The following is a 19,941-nucleotide window of genomic DNA, read 5'->3' on the forward strand; positions in this document are numbered from 1 at the left end:
GACAAAATTCTGCTCAGATAACAGTAGACATTACCTAATATCTATCTGAATGGAGGAGCTAACTACCCTGGAACTACCACATCTATTTGGTTACAGTAAGTGTGAACGGTGCCTGAATGATTATGCTAAACATGACTCAGACACAGCTCACACTTTGTAGGCAAGGTCTAAAGAACCACACTAACAGAAACTTTAAACAATAGGTGTTAGTTTCAGCGTAGTTAGCTCTTCCCTTCAGATAGAAATAAGACAGTGTCCACCATCACTCTGACCAGAACTGAAGAAGCCGCTTGGATGAGCAGCACAATGTCTTCACTCTAAAACTTTCGTCCAGTTGAAAGAATTGAATTTGTCTTTTACTATGTTATATCGAGATAATGGTAGTGACGTGATAGTATCATGTTTAAACCTTATACTGATTTTTTTTTTTTTTTTAATTAAGTATGAACTGGCAGTTCCATCCCCAAGTATTGTGGATCTTTGCTGCAAAATATTGCACTTGTACTATTTTAACAGCTGAATTTATTGCTGAAAATATATGTGCTGAATATTTAAATTATTTATTTATTTATTTTTTAAACACATTAAAAATGTATTCTGAAAAATTCAGCAACTGAAATTCAGAAGGAAAATAATCCAAACATGGTTATTCAGAGTTAAAACAATTCAAAGTGAGAAATAGCAATAGCAGCAGTATTTAAAAATTCTCAATCTGATAAAACATATTATCTTCCATACATGGCTATCTAACAAATGTTTTGCTGTAGTTTATAAAAGCCATACTACAGAAATGACTGAAATGAATTTTTTCTAATGTTTATAATGGTTTATTCACACAAATAGCTGATCATAACGTTACAATACATTTTTTATTGTATATTATTGTTTATTGCTTTCCTTTACAAAAGATAAACATTTATTTACTTATAGAAACACATCAGGCATTAATCTCATTTAGCAATACAGCCATGTGACTCATACTTGTTTATCAGGTCTTCGATACCCAAGCATGTAGGTCTGTATTCATCTTTTTGGCAGTCTTCTCCTCTGGGCCAGAACTCAATCCATGTCTTTTCACCGAGCAAATACTCATATCTAAAATAGTTCAATAGAAACTTATTACTGATCCAGCTGGTGGTAAGACTAGTTTACTTAAAGCAAAGGGGTTAAGTTTAATTGGAAAAAAACAAAAAACAATCCACTTACGAGTTAGTCTTTTTATCTTGCAGAGTGTCCTCGGCTGTGCCCATTATAAGGTATCCTTTGTTTACCTGTAGATTTAAAGTTTCTCTGCAGTGCGGGAAACTGAGGAACCTGCGCAGTTGGCCTTGTGCCTGCTTATCATGCGTTCCTGCAAGTTACGAAGTATGGGCATACACAGACTGTGAATCAAGTAAATCTGATGAATCATTTATAATTAGGTTACTGTATCAAAAAGACCAACCTTCCTTGATGACGTTCTCAATTCGCATGGTGTAGGTGTCAAAAGATTCACTGTACACTGCTTCGTCCAGAACAGCATTGTACACTAAGGAAAAAAAAAATAGCTTCTTATTTTTCACCTCTGTTAAATAGCAGAAGCACATTCACTTACCAAAGTCAATCGTGCTGGTCAGTGTAGATTCACACGCCTTGGCTATGCGTTCCTGGTTTTTGATGTTGCCCTTCCTTTGCATGCTACAGTTTTCTGCAAAAAATAATATATACATTTGTAATCATGTTAATACTATTTACACAGTAAAAATGCTATTTTAAGTTGAATATTTCAGTACCTTCTGCACACAGGCATATCCTGTCTCTGCAGCGCTTCAAGAGCTGACCGTCTTTTCTTTGTGGATGATAAAACTTTACACATTTTGTTGTTGCTGTAAAAGATTTATAATGTCAGCTGTTTTTTACCAGTTCTGTTTGTAATTTAAAGAACCATTTGTATTTACCATCATAGTATTCATACAGCGATACAGAGCCAGGCTGTAAAATGCCCACTTTGTGAGTCTGTCTCAATCTAATGGAGAGCTCTTCCACTCGATCATTAGCAATCTGTCAAAACACCAAGGGTCCCATCAGAAACAGAAAAAAGCCCCAATGGACAGACAACCCCCAAAAATTTGTTTGCATGGACAAAAGAAATCTGCTCATCAAGCGCATGTCAGTTAATCAATAGATTTTTAAGTAACTGTTGTATTTGAAAGACAAAGTACAATAAATAAAAAAAAACAACTCTTTTAATCTTTAATATTTTCTCTTTCATTTTTTATTTGATCACATTAGCCTGATCATTTTGCATATTATTATTATTATTATTATTATTATTATTATTATTATTATTATTATTATTATTATTATTATTATTATTATTATTATTATTATAAATTACATTGCTCACATCAGATGTAACAGTCTACATGCCATTTCAGTAATTTGATAACTGCATAAATCAGATCATAATCAGAGTTTTGGGATATGTATGGTGTCTGTGTATGTGTATGTATGGTGTCTGTGTATGTGTATGTGTATGTGTGGTGTTTGTGTATGTGTATGTGTGGTGCATGTATATGTGTATGTGTGGTGTTTGTGTATGTGTATGTGTGGTGTCCGTGTCTGTGTATGTGTGGTGTCCGTGTCTGTGTATGTGTGGTGCATGTATATGTGTATGTGTGGTGTTTGTGTATGTGTATGTGTATGTGAGTCTGTGTATGTGTATGTGTGGTGTCTGTGTATGTGTATGTGTGGTGTCTGTGTATGTGTATGTATGGTGCATGTATATGTGTATGTGTGGTGTCTGTGTATGTGTATGTATGGTGCATGTGTATGTGTGGTGTCTGTGTATGGTGTGTAACCTCGTCCTTGTAGAGAATGAGGGAGCCTTTGTCTGTCAGATCCTTGTTGAATTCCCATCCGGAGAGGACGCGGGCACGGCCTTCAGACAACTACAGTTACACAGGACATAGAGAGCTGTTAACTCTTAAACAGTTAAATAAAAAGTGGACCAAACTAAATCTTACAGCATTTAAGTCGTCATTTATAGGTATGAAGCCAGTGGGTAAGGCAATATCCAAGATCGACATCTTTGCAGCTTCTTTTGGGTTTTTGAAGCTATAAAAACAAAACAGCAAAAAATGTTTGTTATAATGTATCCCTTAATATATGTATTTTTGTCAAACTTTTACTTACAAAAAATCAGCTCTCAGCTTGTAAATATCTCCTTCGTTATCATCGACTTTGTCTGATAAACCAAGCAGATGTGGTTAGTAATAATCCGTAGAAAATGTATTCTGTGTTGTATATTGTAATAATAGAAAAAACAAGAATTTACCAAGACTGAAGTCCAGCGAAAGATTGAACCTTGTACAGTTACTCAAAGTGTCTTTAGGTGGAGCATAGTATTGTGTGAGCAGCTGTAAAATAAAACACATTGAATAAGGACAAACATCTGGATAAAAGGAGGGGTTTAAAGGTACTGTGTTTTACGGTCAGAGTTGCTTCTCCTGTGCCTGTGGCAATCAGTTTCACATGTTCATCGACTGCAAAGTTCTGTTTTGTGGTTGAAACATAAAGATCAGAATCAGTCTCACGTTACGCTCCCACTTGAACTGTGTGCACTTACACTAGACGTCCTTGTGGTGTGCCGGTTATCTCTGGTGAATCTAAAGCTTTCCAGATTAGCGCGCCCAGGGATCTTCAGCTTCACATCCAGGTTATAGTCTGGTTCTTGAGCCACAGTCCAGTACTCAGACACTGCCTGGTACACCATTATCGTGGCCTAAGATCAAGGAAATGTTTTAGCATTAGCAAATAGTTATATCATTGAACAAAAAAATCAAATCCATTAATATCTATAATATATCTATATACATTTGTACCTGTGTTGACCCATATCCGCCACCGACCTTCTGTTGATTTGTAAGCCATCTCACAACGGGACGAGCTTCCTCTAGAAACTGTTTTTTAAGTATAAAAGTTATGTCTTTTATCAACAATGTATTACATATTCAACTATTTTTAACTATAAAGTATAATGTAATGTACATTTGTTCTTAAAGCTACTCATATAAATGTTTAAATGTTCTCTTTTAAAATATACAAAACAATAACAAGACTCACTCTGCCCTTGACAAGAGCTAGAAGAGCATAAGCTGTTGCCTCCAGTGAGAACACGTGTCCCAGAGGTGAAGTCCAATGGTCCCTCTCTTTAGGCACATAAGACACATAACATAACACAGCCATAACATAAGAACCATAAATCATGTATAAAATGTTCCAACCTGAAGAAGCAAATCTGTACAGAGTTTCTTTATTGAGCCTGTTTTCATTAGCTAGAGCATATGATGTAATGGTGACTGCATAAGGGTTGGTGAGTGAGGGAAGGCGCTTCTCCAGGTACGTCACAGACTTATCTACAGCATTAGGTAAACTCTGAAAAAAATAACAAAAGTAAGAAACAATAACAAAACTTCATAGAACAGCGTGAGAATAAGACAGAAATACAGCCAAACTCACATTCACTATGGGCTCACATATTCGTTTGGACTCCTGCATCGCAATGAGACAGAAGGCCGTCAGGGAGGCATCGGAATCTCTTCCATGAACGTCGCCCTAAAAGTACATTCACTGTAAGAGACAACTGTCAAACTGCTTTTCATCCCAGATTAATGAAATATGCTCAAAATATGATTATGTTTTTATTAGCTGTACTGCATCTAAACAAAAGAAGCCTATGGTTTCTGTATTGGTGATACTTACTGTATACTCTCTGTGGTAGACCATTTTAACCTCTGTGAACATGCCGTCAGGCTTCTGTGTATTCAGGATCAGCCACTGCACCGCATTACAGATTGCACTGTTGGGTATTGCAACCAGATTGCTGGCCATGGCAAATACTTTGACAACATAAGCAGTTAACCTTACAGTAAACAGAGGAGAGTGGAGGTCAAGAGACTACTTTCAGTTTGTGACTCCAAAAATTGTTTGTGTTTTACCAAGTACTGCTTTTTGCGTTTGGCCACACAGCAAAGGATCCATCAGGTTTAGCATATTTCATTTCATTTTGGAAGCCTGAAAACACAACCTAAAGTTACAACATAACTTAGATGAGAATACAATTTCTATTTAAAGGAACTGTATATAGCCTGTGCTCTTATAGTTTATTTTTTATTTTTTTTTTTTAAAAAAGGTACTGCAATCACAACTGAACCTGGGCTAGAGCCTTGACCTGCAGATAGACAACACATACAATTTTTGTCTCATTCTCAGTGGGCAGGCCATGTCTCATATGAAATCTCCAGAATTCACTAACTGAGCTGCAGAGGCTGCACTAGCACTGATTCATGCTGATGCTGGGGTCCTTTTTAGGTTTAAACCAACTGGATTTCAGCATTGTGACTGGCAACCCAAAACATGGACAATGACACTCATTCTGCTTTCTAATTTTTTTTCTAAAACCAAACAAATCATAGTACATAATTCATAAACATAAATAACTTGGCCATCATGTACAATGGTTTTGTACATGATGGCCAAACAGCTTTGAAACTGTTGCCAGTAAGGTTTGCATATGTTTACCTTGTATCTGGGGACACAGAAAGATCATGTTTATGATTATTTACGATTATTTAAAAGTTTGTAAGTAAGTTCAGTGCTGCTAACGATACACACCAGTTTTAATATGGCTGAGGGCATCACTGCGCTTCCCCAGGCCCACTGATTCCCATTGATTGGTATTGTCCAAATATGTTGTGGCAATGACAGGCTTAGTCATGTGGTACATGTTCTGCTCCCCACACCCAGTGGGCAGAACGATCAGTTTGCCCATGGCAGATCCTCCAATGACAGTCTCCAACAGGGGGCTCACCTGATCTTCGCCTGAAGACACAGGGGAAAGTAAACAAATTAATCAAATGTAACAAATGATAAAGCAAAGAGAGAGAAAATAGCAAATTAGGCCCATTATTAACTGAACCTTTTCAATGACATGTTCTAGAAACCTTTTTCAGTAATTCACTTTTTGTTGTGCTAGTTTGCCCTACTTTTGGTAGATGAAGGGCCAGTAAATGTCAAATGTTGACCATATAAAAATCCATGTGTTTTGATCATGTTACACATGCTCATTTAATGTGAAATATTGAAATGGAAGAATGTGACACATATTTCTTTTATCAGTTTTATTTTATTGTTTAGAATATGTCTTAGTTGTGCTGTGCCAGGATTATGAGTGATTTATGGTACCTGTCACGAAGATTTTGGTGCTCGATGGCGTTCCTGGAACCATTTCAATTTTTGAAATACCAGTGTTGATCGTCTCTTCTTGTGTGCCGCCTACAAGGGACAAATCACATGAGACTTACCACTTAATCAACACCTAATCAACACATAATTTGTACTGCTGTAAAGCACCTTTTGGATTTATTTGGACAATCTTATTTTCTTTAGTGAGAACACCCTTTGGCTGAAAAACACCACAGAAGGACCATTAACCGAGGTAGTGCACAGGGTAAGGTGAATACTGCTGACATGTTCTTACCACAACCAGCAGTTGCTTAATAACTCCATCAGAATGCCACGAGTTTTTCACAGCGGCTTTAACTTCAATCCTTAATGAGCCCTTTTCCATGGGAATAATAACAAACATTACTGCACGAGTGGAAGAGGGTCCCAGTCTCACCTCCTGAGTAAATTTGCCACGCTTTGATGCTGCGCTGCACACATTTGGGGTTTCTATGAGTTCAATACGCACCTACAGAATAAAGCCAAATATGTCAATCAATCATAAGACTTAGTTGTATTATTCTGGATGATAATGTGTAACCTTACAGTGACTTCATCTTGAATGTAGTTATGTATAATCGCCCTAAGTTCAATCTGTTCTCCAACCACGGCAGAATAAGGAAGTTTGAGGTCTAAGAAAAACTCTTTATATACAACAACATCCAAAGGCTTTCCAACACAGATACCTAAAAAACAAACATACAATTATTATTATTTTATTTTAAAATGGTCAAACATATATGTACAAATAAACCTCTTACCAGTATTTTGAGATAGACTAATGCCAGTAAACACCCAGGTTGTGATGGAGTCTTTTAAGGGAATGCCCATTTCAGTTTGACTAAAATGAAAACGACATGTTATCAATGAGAATAGATTATTCTTATTATTAATATTACTGAAACCTAGTAACACTTATTTGCCCATCTTACCAATCTCGTTTCCCACACTGAGGAATTTTGAAGGTAACCCATTGCCAACTTTCTGGGAAATTAGTTCGAGAAATAATTTCACTGCTATCCATGTAACTATTGTCCTCCTCACCTACAGATATGGAAAAAAATAAAATGGTAACACTTTTTAATTAACTACACCTTATTAGCCCAAAAAAGACAAAAAACAAAAATATACCAGGAGTTGTTTTCTTTCATTCACACATGTTTAACACACAAACCCTACATATTTAGTTCTTCTCTCAAACAAAAAACACTCTCTTCCACCGTGTGTGTGTTTGACAGAAAAATGGGTGTAATCTTACTGCGGGCCAGAATGAGGTTGTCCTCCTTGAGTTCGCTGCGCTGCTTGGCCAGCTCTTCACAGCAGTACAGGAAAGCATCCTCACATTCTTTACCGTCAGTGATGTAGCGTTTACGTGTTGCACAGTCGTATGAAAGAGGGGTGTTCTTCATGCCATCCAAACAGCACTCACGCTGCAGGGAGTTGCTATAGGTGCTCACTGTCATGTCATGATAATGGATTACAGTGATATGGTGCAATATAAAACAATGAAAATAACACTAAAATATGATCTTTGAGCAGATAAGGCCATGGATGAAAGCAAGGTGGTAAATACAAATATATTTTGACTCAATATGAATATAAAATGTCTTACCCAGAGTGGTTCTGACATCAAACAAAGTGCTGGCTCGCTTTTTCCTTGCATGAGCAGAGCATTTCACCTCTAACAAAAGACAGCTTGAGTCAATAATGAATTAAAGACAATGAATTGTGAAGTGTGAATGGTGCATTACCCTGCCTGTACGCAGTCCCCTCTGCTGTGTCTGTTTGAAACAGGAGCCCGGCATCAAAAAACACTCCCATGCTGTTTCTTCCTCCACCTGGAGTGCAGCCGGTGTCCGCTTTCTCCACAATCTCCCACACCTGAGTGAAGAACGCAACAACACTGTATGAATAAGATACCACTGTTGGTGCAGTGGTTTAATCTTGCTATTAGCTCATGAGATAAAATGAGGTAGTAGATTTTATAAATACATAAATTTGCATGAACATGAGCAACTTGAGTCTTCTTGTTTCTATGTTTTCAGATTGCTGTGTTTATTTATTGTACATTTTGTGTACTGTATTTTGGCCAGCTATTGTGAACTTCTTTATAACTAAAGTTGGTAGGTTACAATAGCAGAATTTTAAATAAATCTTGCCTTTTTCTGGGTGAGTAGGTGTTTTTTGTTCAGGACGTAAACGCCTTTGTCCACAGCCACCAGTCCGACAGTAGCACCCGGGTCTCCAGTCACCTTCAGATTAAATGTCCTACGCGGCTCATACGACACAACAGGAAACTTTGGTTCTAGCTTAAGCTGAAAACAATATAATAATTCATTTAAAATATTTTATTTAATGTATCTAAGATAGTTAGCTCCAAACAACCTATTCTTAAATGAACACACACATCTGCTCTGATAGCTCTGACCATTGTTGACCATGATGGGCGTGTAGATGATTATGGGGGACAAGAGCCAGTTTTTCCTTGATTAAATTGTACTTTACTATGAAATATAGGTAAATGCACAAATGTTGAACCTGGCCATTTCTACTAGTGACTAGACCCTAGAACTCACTTTATTACAATCAAAAATTAGCTGCCCCCATCTGTATTAAATATTATTGGCCTATAAAATGTTATGATGCCATTTGAAACCAAGCAATAAATGTTGTACTTCAGTCCTGTTTCAAATTGAAGTCCTTGAAAAGTTAAATATTTTATATGAAGGTACCAGACTGTCACAGTTATTTGAATGGTAGAAACATAAAGTTGCAACTTTGTTGGGTGTACCTTACCGTGCCCATACAAGAGTCATCGACATCCACCCAAATAGAGTCAGACACCACCTCAGAGGGAGTGGGGTGGTAGTACACAATGATTCGAAATGATGGAAGCATTTTTTTGGTAACTGGGATGATCATAACAACAGTCACTTGACCATCTGAAAGTTGCCTCCCAAAGTCAACCAGCTGGCCTCTGCTCAGGATCTAAAAATCGAAGAGATTATATTATCCCCATAGTTTAGTATTTTCATATCTCTTCGTCTGGGAAAGGTGTTGTAAAAATAAACTTTTAAAACATCACTCACCAGATATGTAATTTCAAATTGTCTGGTGTTACTGTTCAGGTTTAAATGGACCTTAAGATCAGTCCCCAAGGTCACATCTGTTGACAATATATCTACAACATAAAAGACAAAGTAAATGACACAATCAAAAATGACAAAATCAAACAAAACAGACAAATATTAATGTCCACCACACTCTTCGGACTTCCCTAGTCTTCCCCAGAATTATAATGATGTACCAAAGTGAAATTTTGCTCACTTATGTGAATATAACTGTTGCTTTTTGTTTCATGAGGTCTAGCCACCATTGACACTTCTGTCTGTCTTGCATTGGGCAAGCGTTCATCATTGGTCTTTGCCTAAAATTACATAACATAAAGAATACAATTGTAAATGCAAAATCTTTAATGATTCTAATGTGTTTCCAATGGGAACGTACAGTGACGGTCAGGGTTTTATCAGATGACCTGGTGTTGACTGTGAGGGTGGTCCTGCCGTTGGCGCGTGTGGTGCCGTGGATGTTTGGACCAGAGCTCAACACAACTGGAACACCCTCAGCTGGACTCCCATCAGGGTTAGTAACTGTAACCTGACATTTACAACATCTCAGAGGTAAAGATGAGCTTCTAATTATATACATTTAGATTTATATTATACAAAGTTGTTACCGTGACATCAAATGACATTCCAGGTTTGAAATATTTGGGTGTTTTATCAAAGTTCAAGACGTAAGGTGATTTAACAATTTGTATATTTCTTATTTCTCCTTCAACCATTTCACTTCCTGCATGAAAGAAAAACACAGTAAATATAAGAAGAAATTAGATTCTAGATTAGAAAATAATGTATTTTTTTGGTACATTTTAGTTCTACATTTTGACTTTTGGGCTCACCGCTTTCTGTGTGCACCATGGCTGTCACAAATAAAGATTTTCCAACCAGTGTTTCCTTGTTTGGGAAAGTTTGGATGATGTGCTGCTTCCTCAGGAACGCCTCACCTGCACCGTCATTAATCTAAAGGGTCAGACAGGTTAAAGAGCAATCATTTATGTTTATATAGCTGTTACACAAGTAAATGCCACATACTTTAGAAACACTGAGTCTGCGCGTGCTTATAAGGTGCAGTAAGAATATCAGTGTACAATACATACAATATGTATGTATGAAGCATGCAGTAACCTACATATAAAAAATATGCTCACCGGTATTCTTTGCAATGAGGAAGGAAAGACTTTTCTAATTTCACCTTCCATGACGCCAAACACAACATAAGCCATGCCGTTAACTGCTTTTCCAAACAAGTAACTGAAATAATAAATAGGTCCATAACTCATAAATAAGACTAAAAGAATTGCCGTTACATTTTGACAAAGCCATTTAATAAAAGTCTTGATTACTGACTTGGCTTTGATGCTGACTTGGAAAGAGTCGGAGTCAAAATAGAAGAAAGCTATCTCAGGTGTCAGCTTCACTTCATAACTGGGCAGCACTGAAAACATAATAATAAAATAGATATTGTGAAAATTAAACATATCTCAGTTAGAGGCTAAAATACCCAGTTCCACTTTGAGCTCAAGAGAAGCTTACCATATTTTTTTACTTCAAACTCTGCAGAGTAACTTTCCTGAGGGTTGCTTTGAAATTTCGACCTAATTTTCCATTGGCCAATACTGTCCATGGACATACAACACAATACAAATACTATTAAATTTGTAGCCATAGTAATCGTATGAAATTAATGAGTTAAAATGACTAACCTGACTATTTCACCGAGTCGGTATGTTCCAGAGTGCATCCCATCTTTTAGTGACACAGGATCTTGCGGGATGACAATGCCTTCGGGCGTCTGAGAGGCAACAACATCGACAACTTTCACAATCACAACAGGTGAGTATTTAAAGGAGTACTTTGTAACTTTCCACCCACTTGTCTCCATAAAGATATTTTTGTTTTGCATATCAATCACCATGGAGAAGCCACCAGGCAAAGTTGTGGGTCAGATCTGTGGAGAAGCGACTCCACTCACAGTAATAATGTGAGTATTTCAGGGTCGTTATCTCTATAAGGCCTGACACATGAAATATTGATCAGATTCCTATCAACTATGTTCAGGGTGTATTCAAGGGTTTGGGATGGTTCAGACGAGGGTTGAACCCATTTAACTGGGTTCTGACTATTTTTAAACAGGTTTTGACTGGTCTGCATTGGTGTTGGACTTGTCTAGGCAGGTTTATGGACGTGTTTCGACTGGTGAACAAGTTTACACTAGTTTTAGAATACAATGGGTTCAGAATAGCCTTGATTGGGTTAAACTAGTTAGACTAGTTTCAGAATGGTCAACACTGTATTTAGACTAGTTCAGAATGGGCTTGGACCCATCCAGTTAGGATTTGGTCTGGTCTAATTCAGGTATGGACTGGTCCAGGATGGGTCTGCACAGGTTCTGGGTGAGTTTTGACTGGTCCAAACAGTGTTTGGGTTGGTAACACCGGACTTGGTATGTTATGGACTGTTTAGCCATCTATAACACAGTGATGCACGATGATAGAATTTTCAACCAATGCTGATAAATGATAAGTGTGTTATTGATAACTGATAAAGTTCAAGTGATAATACATTTTAAACTAAAGTCTATTTTTTAAATTATTTTAAGCTATTTATCTATTACCTTGTTTATTGCATGTACCATTTTCCTTCTGTTCTCTAACTGTGCAGTGCAATACTGGAATTTCCCCACTGTGGGACTAATAAAGGCATATCTTATTCCATCCATCCATCCATTTTCTTCCGCTTATCCGGGGCAGTCTAAGCAGGGACTCCCAAACTTCCCTCACCCCAGACACGTCCTCCAGCTCCTCCGGTGGGATCCCAAGGCGTTCCCAGGCGCCTTGGGATCCCACCCATATCTTATCTTATCTTTAAAAAAATGTGTTTGTTTTAGTTTATAAGCCTTGATGTGACTAAAGCAGACCATATAATATACAGAAATCCTTAAAATTTGACATTTACACATATGAAGAACAACACTGGGTTGTAGTCTGCTCATAAGCTCAATATAAATGAATTACAGATTTCCTATGTCCTGATAATGTTTCATACAGGCCTAAGTCATTTCTTCTTGCCACATTGTAAATGCTGTTTGATTTTGTTATTTTCCTTATCATTAACAATATGCTTCAGACAAGCCATATTCTATCTGTGGGTTTCATGCTGTGAGCAAAAACACGTACGTCCATATATGTTTATATAAGATAGATTGGTTTTAAAATACAACTGACAACACAATAACAATCTTCAACAACATCTTCATGCAGACTAGCATCGGGCGGACTTTCCATCAGAAAAGTTACATAGCGTACCTTTAAATAACAATATAAACTACATACCACAATCTCCACTGTAATAGAGGCAGCATTCCCTGATGCATCATCTCTTCCAATTGGCTTCATACCAGGCGTCAAAGCAAAAATCCTGAAAGAAACTTTGACAAAAGAATATATTTTTGTAATGTGCAGGTTGAAAAGTACACTGTATAAATGTTTTAGAATCATTTAAAGAATTGTCACAATTACCCATACTCTCGGGGGTGTACAGGGTCTTATCTGTTTGAATGAACATATATCCTGATTGAAATGAGACTAAGACCACCTTTTCCAAAGTGAATCCTGGGAACGCTGCTTTCAGGTACACATATTGTTTGACTTTAGGATTCTTTTCAAAACTTCCTGGGGGGATCTTACCAGCAGAGAATGAAACAATGAATAAGTCGTAATAGTGTTTACAAAAGGTGTCATATCATTAATGTTGGAAAATTAATCATTCTTTACCACAAACTCTCCCAGGGCTTGGTACTTGTTGGCTGCATCAAGTATCACAGATGTGCCATTTAGTTTGAGATTTTTCGTTGGATAATTCCAGGCAGTGATTTCAACGTTCATGGCTGGCTTTCCAGCGCAGTCCTGACACTCCACAAATATATTTTCAACTGTTCCCACACGTAGCAGGTTGGGAGCAGACATCACCTTTCTGTGAACATAAAACATCATTGCTTTTGCTGAGATGTGTTGTTCATTACTTTCTTGTAAAGTTGTAATTACGTCAACAGTTTTCTTTAAATTTAGTCAAGCAGCATCATTTTGTAGAAACAACTATAGGTATTATAGAGTACAAATTTTGAACACTCAATCCACCATGTCTAACCCTTCATCTCCCAAAAGTTGATGCAATAAATGTAATGTGTGTAAATAACCTCCCGGTGGACTCAATCAGAACAGTGAACTCAATATTTGCCAACAGATGGAGACAGGGCCAAAATTCACATTACTTGACTGTGACACAATCTGGACTTTTGAAAGTTGCTGTAAATGATACACAGGATACATTTTCTTATTTTTTAATTTATTTATTCTTTTTTGCATGTTTTATTCTTAAACGGCCTGCAAAGGTTGAGCCATGTGTGACCTAATAACTGATTGTAACAGTCAATTACATTAATTTAGTCTTTTTAATGTTATGTTTATCTGAAAGCTCTAATACTGTGATATAAAAGATAATGCACTTACAGTGGAGTAGCATCAGTGACAGCGGTGAAACAGGCCAAGCCCAGAGAGGCCAGGAGCCACAGTACAGTCCTACTCATCTTCGGCTCAGACTGGCTCCAGTGCGGTGCTTACTCGAATCAGGGCTTTTATCCCCTGTCCCAAAGGTCCATGTCCCATGACACAGACACAAATAGACACCATTTCCCATAAACAGTTGAGAAATGTCTGAAAAAAGTGTGTACAAAGGCAAACACGGAAAATCAATGTTTTCTTTTTTGTACAATACACAGCCCATAGAGACAATTATCTTCTGTTATTAACAAAACATAACAGCATTGTTTTAAAAATATAGTTTGAGTGTGGATTGGTAAACTATATTACAATAAGGTATATTTTTTGTTTGCCTATGTGTGCCTGGTAATCCAGTTTGCAGTTTTTTTGTAACCCATAGCCTATTGGTGGTTTTCAGATGCTAGAATGTGACAATAATCTCTCATGTAGGGCAAGAGTCAGTTTTTCCTATTGATAATATAGTAATTTACCATGAAATATTTGAAAGGTAAACATGCAAATCACAAGGTAAACAAAAATTAACAATTTATTGACAAGACCTAGGAACTCACTAATTGTGCTGTAGATCCTGGTGGTGTGGATCAGTGAGTCGATGCCTCACTCATTTTTAGCATGCAGCTTGATTCTGTTCAGGAAGGTTGCTGTGGTCTCTCAGATCCACCAGCCACTGTGCATCACTGTTATGTGGTGCCTCCTTCTCCCATATGTCTTTCCAGTACTGTTTGGTTTCCAAACTCTGGTCTTATTACCCTGCCATTGAGCATACACTTTCGGATGTTGTGTTGCAAACAGACGGTTTATTTGTCTGGCTTCATTATCCTGTGTGTATCTCTTTAGGCGGCTGGCCAAGGCTTGAAGCCTTTGTTTGGCAGTTTCCAGTGCTTCAAGTACGGGCTTCTGGCTGTTGGGTACTTGTATTTTCATCGCACCTCTCTGGGCCTCTGACCGTTGGCTCACTTGATTTTAGCCTCTAACCATCTATCTATCTATCTATCTATCTATCTATCTATCTATCTATCTATCTATCTATCTATCTATCTATCTATCTATCTATCTATTATCTATTATCTACATCTATATCTATATCTATATCTATATCTATATCTATCTATCTATCTATCTATCTATCTATATATATATATATATATATATAGTCATCAAGAAGTCTCCAGCTCCGTCCTGGGCTGTCCTCTGGACTCAGTGCAGGAGGTGGGGGACAGGAGGATCCTGGCTAAGGTCATTTCTATGCTGGGCCATGAGTCTCACCCCCTGCACCCCTTTGTTTTATTGCATGTACCACTTTCCTTCTGTTCTTTAACTGTGCAGTGCAATACTGGAATTTCCCCACTGTGGGACTAATAAAGGCATATCTTATCTTATCTTATCTTATCTTATCTTATCTTATATATATTTTATACTGAAAATGGGCCATGAACTAAATCTGTAAAATCCCACGTATGTAATAATTAAGCCGGACATTTAACTAGTCCTGGTACTTGATTATTTGTGTTTGCTGAAGGCAAAGCAAACATGACCAGGCAACAAAGACACTTGGCTGAACACATAAAAACTTTGGTGCCAGCAACTTGAGAACATCTCCCATTTTTTATTTTATCTGTTTCTTATACATACACACATTGTTATTATGTACAGCTGCATCTAACTGCCCAATCTGTATTTTAACACGGCCCCCCTTGGCAAGAGCCCCATCACCCCTTTGGCCCCCCTCCAGAAACGGGCTGAGTGTGACTGAGTGAAACACACCATCCTGCAGCTTTACTAGCCCAGAGGCCATAGGGCGCATACATAACAGTGCTCTACTCCACACTACACCTCACATTCTCTCTGAAAACCTCTGCTCTGTCAGTCACTTTTAAGTATATTTAGCCTCATTCAAGTTCTGTCAAAAGCGAAGCGGCCTGTCTGATCACTCTACAGTGCACAGATCGATAAGATCACTAAAGTTTCTCAATCATCAGCTATTACAGGTCATAAATTGCTCTCTGCTCACTGGGAATAACACCATTTAAGTATAACAACATTAGTAACAGCGTTATTTTTAAAAGTAACAAGTAATCTAAGTATTTACTCTTTCCTCTGCTGTAACGCTGTGATATGGCCTGTACATGTTTGTAATGTTATATCTGATATCTGTGCGTTTGGTAAATGCTGTTTGGCCACAGTCTGTTGTGTAAAAGGGACAGTTGTTTGCTCTGAGTTGTTGTGACTGTTCAGTTGTGAGCCAGTTTTGGGGGTTTTGAGCTTTGTGGAGGAGGATAAAGGAGACAGAAACAGTAAGTACCATTACTTTGAATCAAACATGCAAAGTCTCCACGTGTCCAATCACAGGGCCGTTTGGTACTGATCCTGGGTCAGTTTTAATCTCTGACAGAGAAAGTGCACTGGGAATCCGGAGTGTTGGTCTGACTCCAGATCAGATTAACAGTGAATCGCAGCAGAAAGAAAATAACTCATCAAATAAAACTTTATCTGGCTCTGAAATATTTATTTCAGTTTTTATTTTTAGTCATAAAGGGGTCAGATGTGTTGGCCTACGTCTGAGACAATTTTGGCTCATACAATTGATGTATTTTATTTACTTATATTACTGAACAGTGAACATAATAAACTCAAACTTCTTCACATGGGTATTTTTAGTCCATGTAGTCCATGCAACCTCTATTTTTTTCTCTGACACATAAACTGTAAGAGGTGCAGCCATTCAAGTGTTACATTAATTATTAATCTATTTGTCTATTTTGACACATATATTACTAAAGACAGTGCAATGTGTCTTCAATTACATTTTTAAATTTATATGTGTGGTTCATTTCATTTCAGTGCTCCCTCATGGGCTCATCTTACCATTGGTGATGCGGCTCGAATGATAGGTGGTGGTCGGAGGGACCGATGGCGCAGATTGGCAGCCTCGCTCCCGTCAGTCTGCCCCAGGGCAGCTGTGGCTACAATAGTAGCTTACCATCACCAAGTGTGGAAATAAATGAATAATGACTATAGTGTAGCATTTTGAAAAGCGCATTACAAGTGCCATTATTATTATTTTAGTACTGCTACTACCACCACCACTACTATTACTACTACTACTACTACTACTACTACTACTACTACTACTACTACTGCTACCACTACCACTACTACTACTACTACCACTACTACTACTACTACCACTACCACTACCACCACTACTACTACTACTACTACTACTACTACTACTACTACTACCACTACTACTACCACTACTACCACTACTACCACCACTACTACTACTACCACTACTACTACTACTACTACCACCACTACTACTACCACTACTACTACTACTACTACTACTACTACCACTACTACTACTACCACTACTACTACTATTACTACTACTACTACTACTACTACCACTACTACTACTACTACTACTACTACTACTACTACTACTTCTACTACTACTACCACCACTACTACTACTATGTGAACAATATACAAATATGATACAGTGCTTACAAAACGTTCTGTTTCCCACAAAACAGTGTCATTTATTGCCATCACAGTTTCTCTGTTGTAGAAGAACAGGCGCGGAGGCTCGGGAATCGTTCTGTAGATTTTTATTTTACAGTCAGGTTAAAGGCAGCGTACAGCAAAATTCAAAGCAGAATCAAATGCAGAGTCCAACCATCTAAGATTACACCAGTGTTTTAACTCAGTGGTCCCCAACCTTTTTTGCACCACGGACCGGAACAATGCAGGTTTTATATTCACGCCTTCTACGCGTGGCAGATAAATATGGCAAAAATAAGTTAAGTGCATAAAAAATACAACTCACCAAACCGCTGCATCAGTGTGAGCCCTGCGCTTGTCGCTTCTTTCCTTCTCTAAATCTTATCTTTTAATCCCAGGTGCTTAGTCTCCATGTGCCAAAGCAGTTTTGAAGATTTCATTGCCTCATTTGCTTTTCTCCGCATATTACGCACAGCGGACTCTGCGCGTGAGTCACCTGTAGCGACAAACCCAGATTTTAAGTAGGACTCCTGGTGTCTGTTAAATTTAGCTTTCTTTTTCTTGGAGGTCGTAGTCTCCTCTTCTGGTTCCTCAGTTAGTCTTTTCCCTTTGTTAAAAACTCTCCAAGGACTTTTGTTTTGGCTCATTTTCACTCGCTTGTGGCTCTAATTTTGAGCGACGTGTCTGATGCGTTATGGGCTCGACACACGGGAGCGACGTCGCTCGCTCTCCATTTATTTTCAATGGTCTCTGTGCGACACTGCGAAAATCGCTCGTCTCTCTCACCTCCGCGACAAGCGAAAGTCGTGCACGTGAAACCTCGCGCTCGTGCATGTGGACGTGCACACGCGGGCCTGCGACGCGACTAATGAAAGTTGAAAAATTTTCTACTTTTATCGCTGTCGCCTGCACAACAGCCAATCAGCGAGAGTTTGATTGACGAGCCAATGCACTGTCCACTTCAGAAACATCATGGAGGAGAAAATTATACTCACGGTGTCGGATTTCCCAATTCTTTTTGACATATCTCAAAGAGACTTCCGAAGTATATCAAAAAAGCAGCTGCCTGGGAACTCGTTGGTGCCAGGGTGAATGTGAGTGGTAAGTTAACATGCGCAAATTTGTTAATTCAGATAAATTTATGGAGGCTAATAACCAAATGTACTGATTCAACATTAAAAAATATATTTATTTAAGGTTTTTACATTAAACAGAATTAGCTGCAGAATAGGGTGGACCCAGGATCGCTTTTTTTTTTTTTTTGGTTTTGTAGAGTGGAACCAATTGTAATATTTTAGTCAAATGAAGCAAAACTTTACGAGATTTCATTTTAGCGTCTTTTTCCCCATCTACCGCTTTTAACCTCAAAATTCCCTCCAAATAAACAGCCAATCAGACGAGTAGGAGGCTCGTGATCTGCTCTGGAACAGAGCGCGACGTCGCTGCAGTTTGTCTCTGCCCGTGTGTTTGATTTTAAAGCCTCTGCGGTGAGTGTCGCTGCTCGCTGTCGTTAGTCTCTCCCCGTGTGTCGAGCCCATTATACGTGATACGTCATCGCGGAGACAAGAGCAAATCTATCACAGATATAATAAACTTGCCTCCCTGTTCTCAACCTCAAAGTTGTTTGGAGTGTGGCGCGAGCTCAAAGACCACCCCAGTGTGTTGCTCAAGAGTTGTTGGCTTTATTATCTGTACTGCACTGTAATAACGCATCACTTCTGCTCTAACTCACACTCTGTCTTTGTCCAAGTGCATCTGTAGACTCACACACTCTCACACTCGTGCTTCTCCGCGGGTTGAACCACACCATGCGCCACATGCACGCGCACGTCACCTCACACTCACGCTAACGCACCACACTGAACTAAAGCACATAGGAGCTAGACACACACCTCACAACACTACGGACGAGCTTATTAGCGCGTCATGAGGGACGGCCGAAAGTTACATCAGACAAGATGCGGTCGCTGATAAACTATTTACTGTTTTTGTACGGCCCGGTAGCAAATGCGTCACGGCCCGGTACCGGTCCCCGGTCCGGTGGTTGGGGACCACTGTTTTAACTCATCCCAGAGTGGGTGTTACGCACTCTGTATCAAAGAAGCTATTGTGAAGAAGTGCGAAATGTGACCTTGGCCAAAATGTAACGTTATGTGTGAGCTTTCTGTGATGACAATAAATGACAGTTTTGTGGGAAACTGAACGTTTTGTAAGCACTGTATTATATTTGTATATTTTTCACAATTACCACTACAACTACTACTACTACTATAAAATTATGAATTAACTTCAGTTCATTTCAAGTTAGTATCGTGTGTGTTCAATTAAACTGAAGAAAGTTTAATTGAATTTGAAACCATCCTGCTGACATTTCAAGAGCATTTTTTATTTGGGCCTGAAAAAGTCAATTTGCACGCAAGAGGAGGAGCACTCGATGCCTCTGATTGGTGCCATGGTGACACGTGACTTAATTTACGCACGACAGC

General features: G+C 38.4%; 1 protein-coding gene across 1 annotated transcript; it reads right to left on the minus strand.

Moving 5' to 3' along the window:
- Positions 1-865: 865 nt before the first annotated feature.
- On the minus strand, positions 866-14,079 carry LOC117391965 (complement C3-like). Its single transcript, XM_055225403.1, has 43 exons — positions 13,895-14,079; positions 13,160-13,358; positions 12,905-13,067; positions 12,719-12,813; positions 11,090-11,178; positions 10,920-11,002; positions 10,734-10,821; positions 10,535-10,637; positions 10,226-10,346; positions 10,001-10,116; positions 9,772-9,921; positions 9,592-9,691; positions 9,354-9,445; positions 9,061-9,252; positions 8,424-8,579; positions 8,016-8,145; positions 7,877-7,945; positions 7,523-7,720; positions 7,197-7,308; positions 7,026-7,105; positions 6,811-6,950; positions 6,521-6,733; positions 6,394-6,445; positions 6,226-6,315; positions 5,656-5,862; positions 4,980-5,055; positions 4,744-4,903; positions 4,501-4,596; positions 4,266-4,416; positions 4,105-4,190; positions 3,864-3,941; positions 3,608-3,763; positions 3,472-3,534; positions 3,317-3,398; positions 3,175-3,226; positions 3,006-3,096; positions 2,841-2,930; positions 1,938-2,040; positions 1,773-1,865; positions 1,595-1,687; positions 1,445-1,528; positions 1,207-1,351; positions 866-1,095 (listed from the first exon to the last, which is right to left on the minus strand). The coding sequence occupies exons 1-43, from the start codon at positions 13,969-13,971 to the stop codon at positions 951-953; spliced, it is 4,959 nt and encodes a 1,652-aa protein (XP_055081378.1). The 5' UTR covers positions 13,972-14,079; the 3' UTR covers positions 866-950.
- Between the last annotated feature and the right edge of the window lie 5,862 nt (positions 14,080-19,941).

This window comes from Periophthalmus magnuspinnatus, chromosome 1, assembly GCF_009829125.3.
Source record: "Periophthalmus magnuspinnatus isolate fPerMag1 chromosome 1, fPerMag1.2.pri, whole genome shotgun sequence".
NCBI lineage: Eukaryota > Metazoa > Chordata > Actinopteri > Gobiiformes > Gobiidae > Periophthalmus > Periophthalmus magnuspinnatus.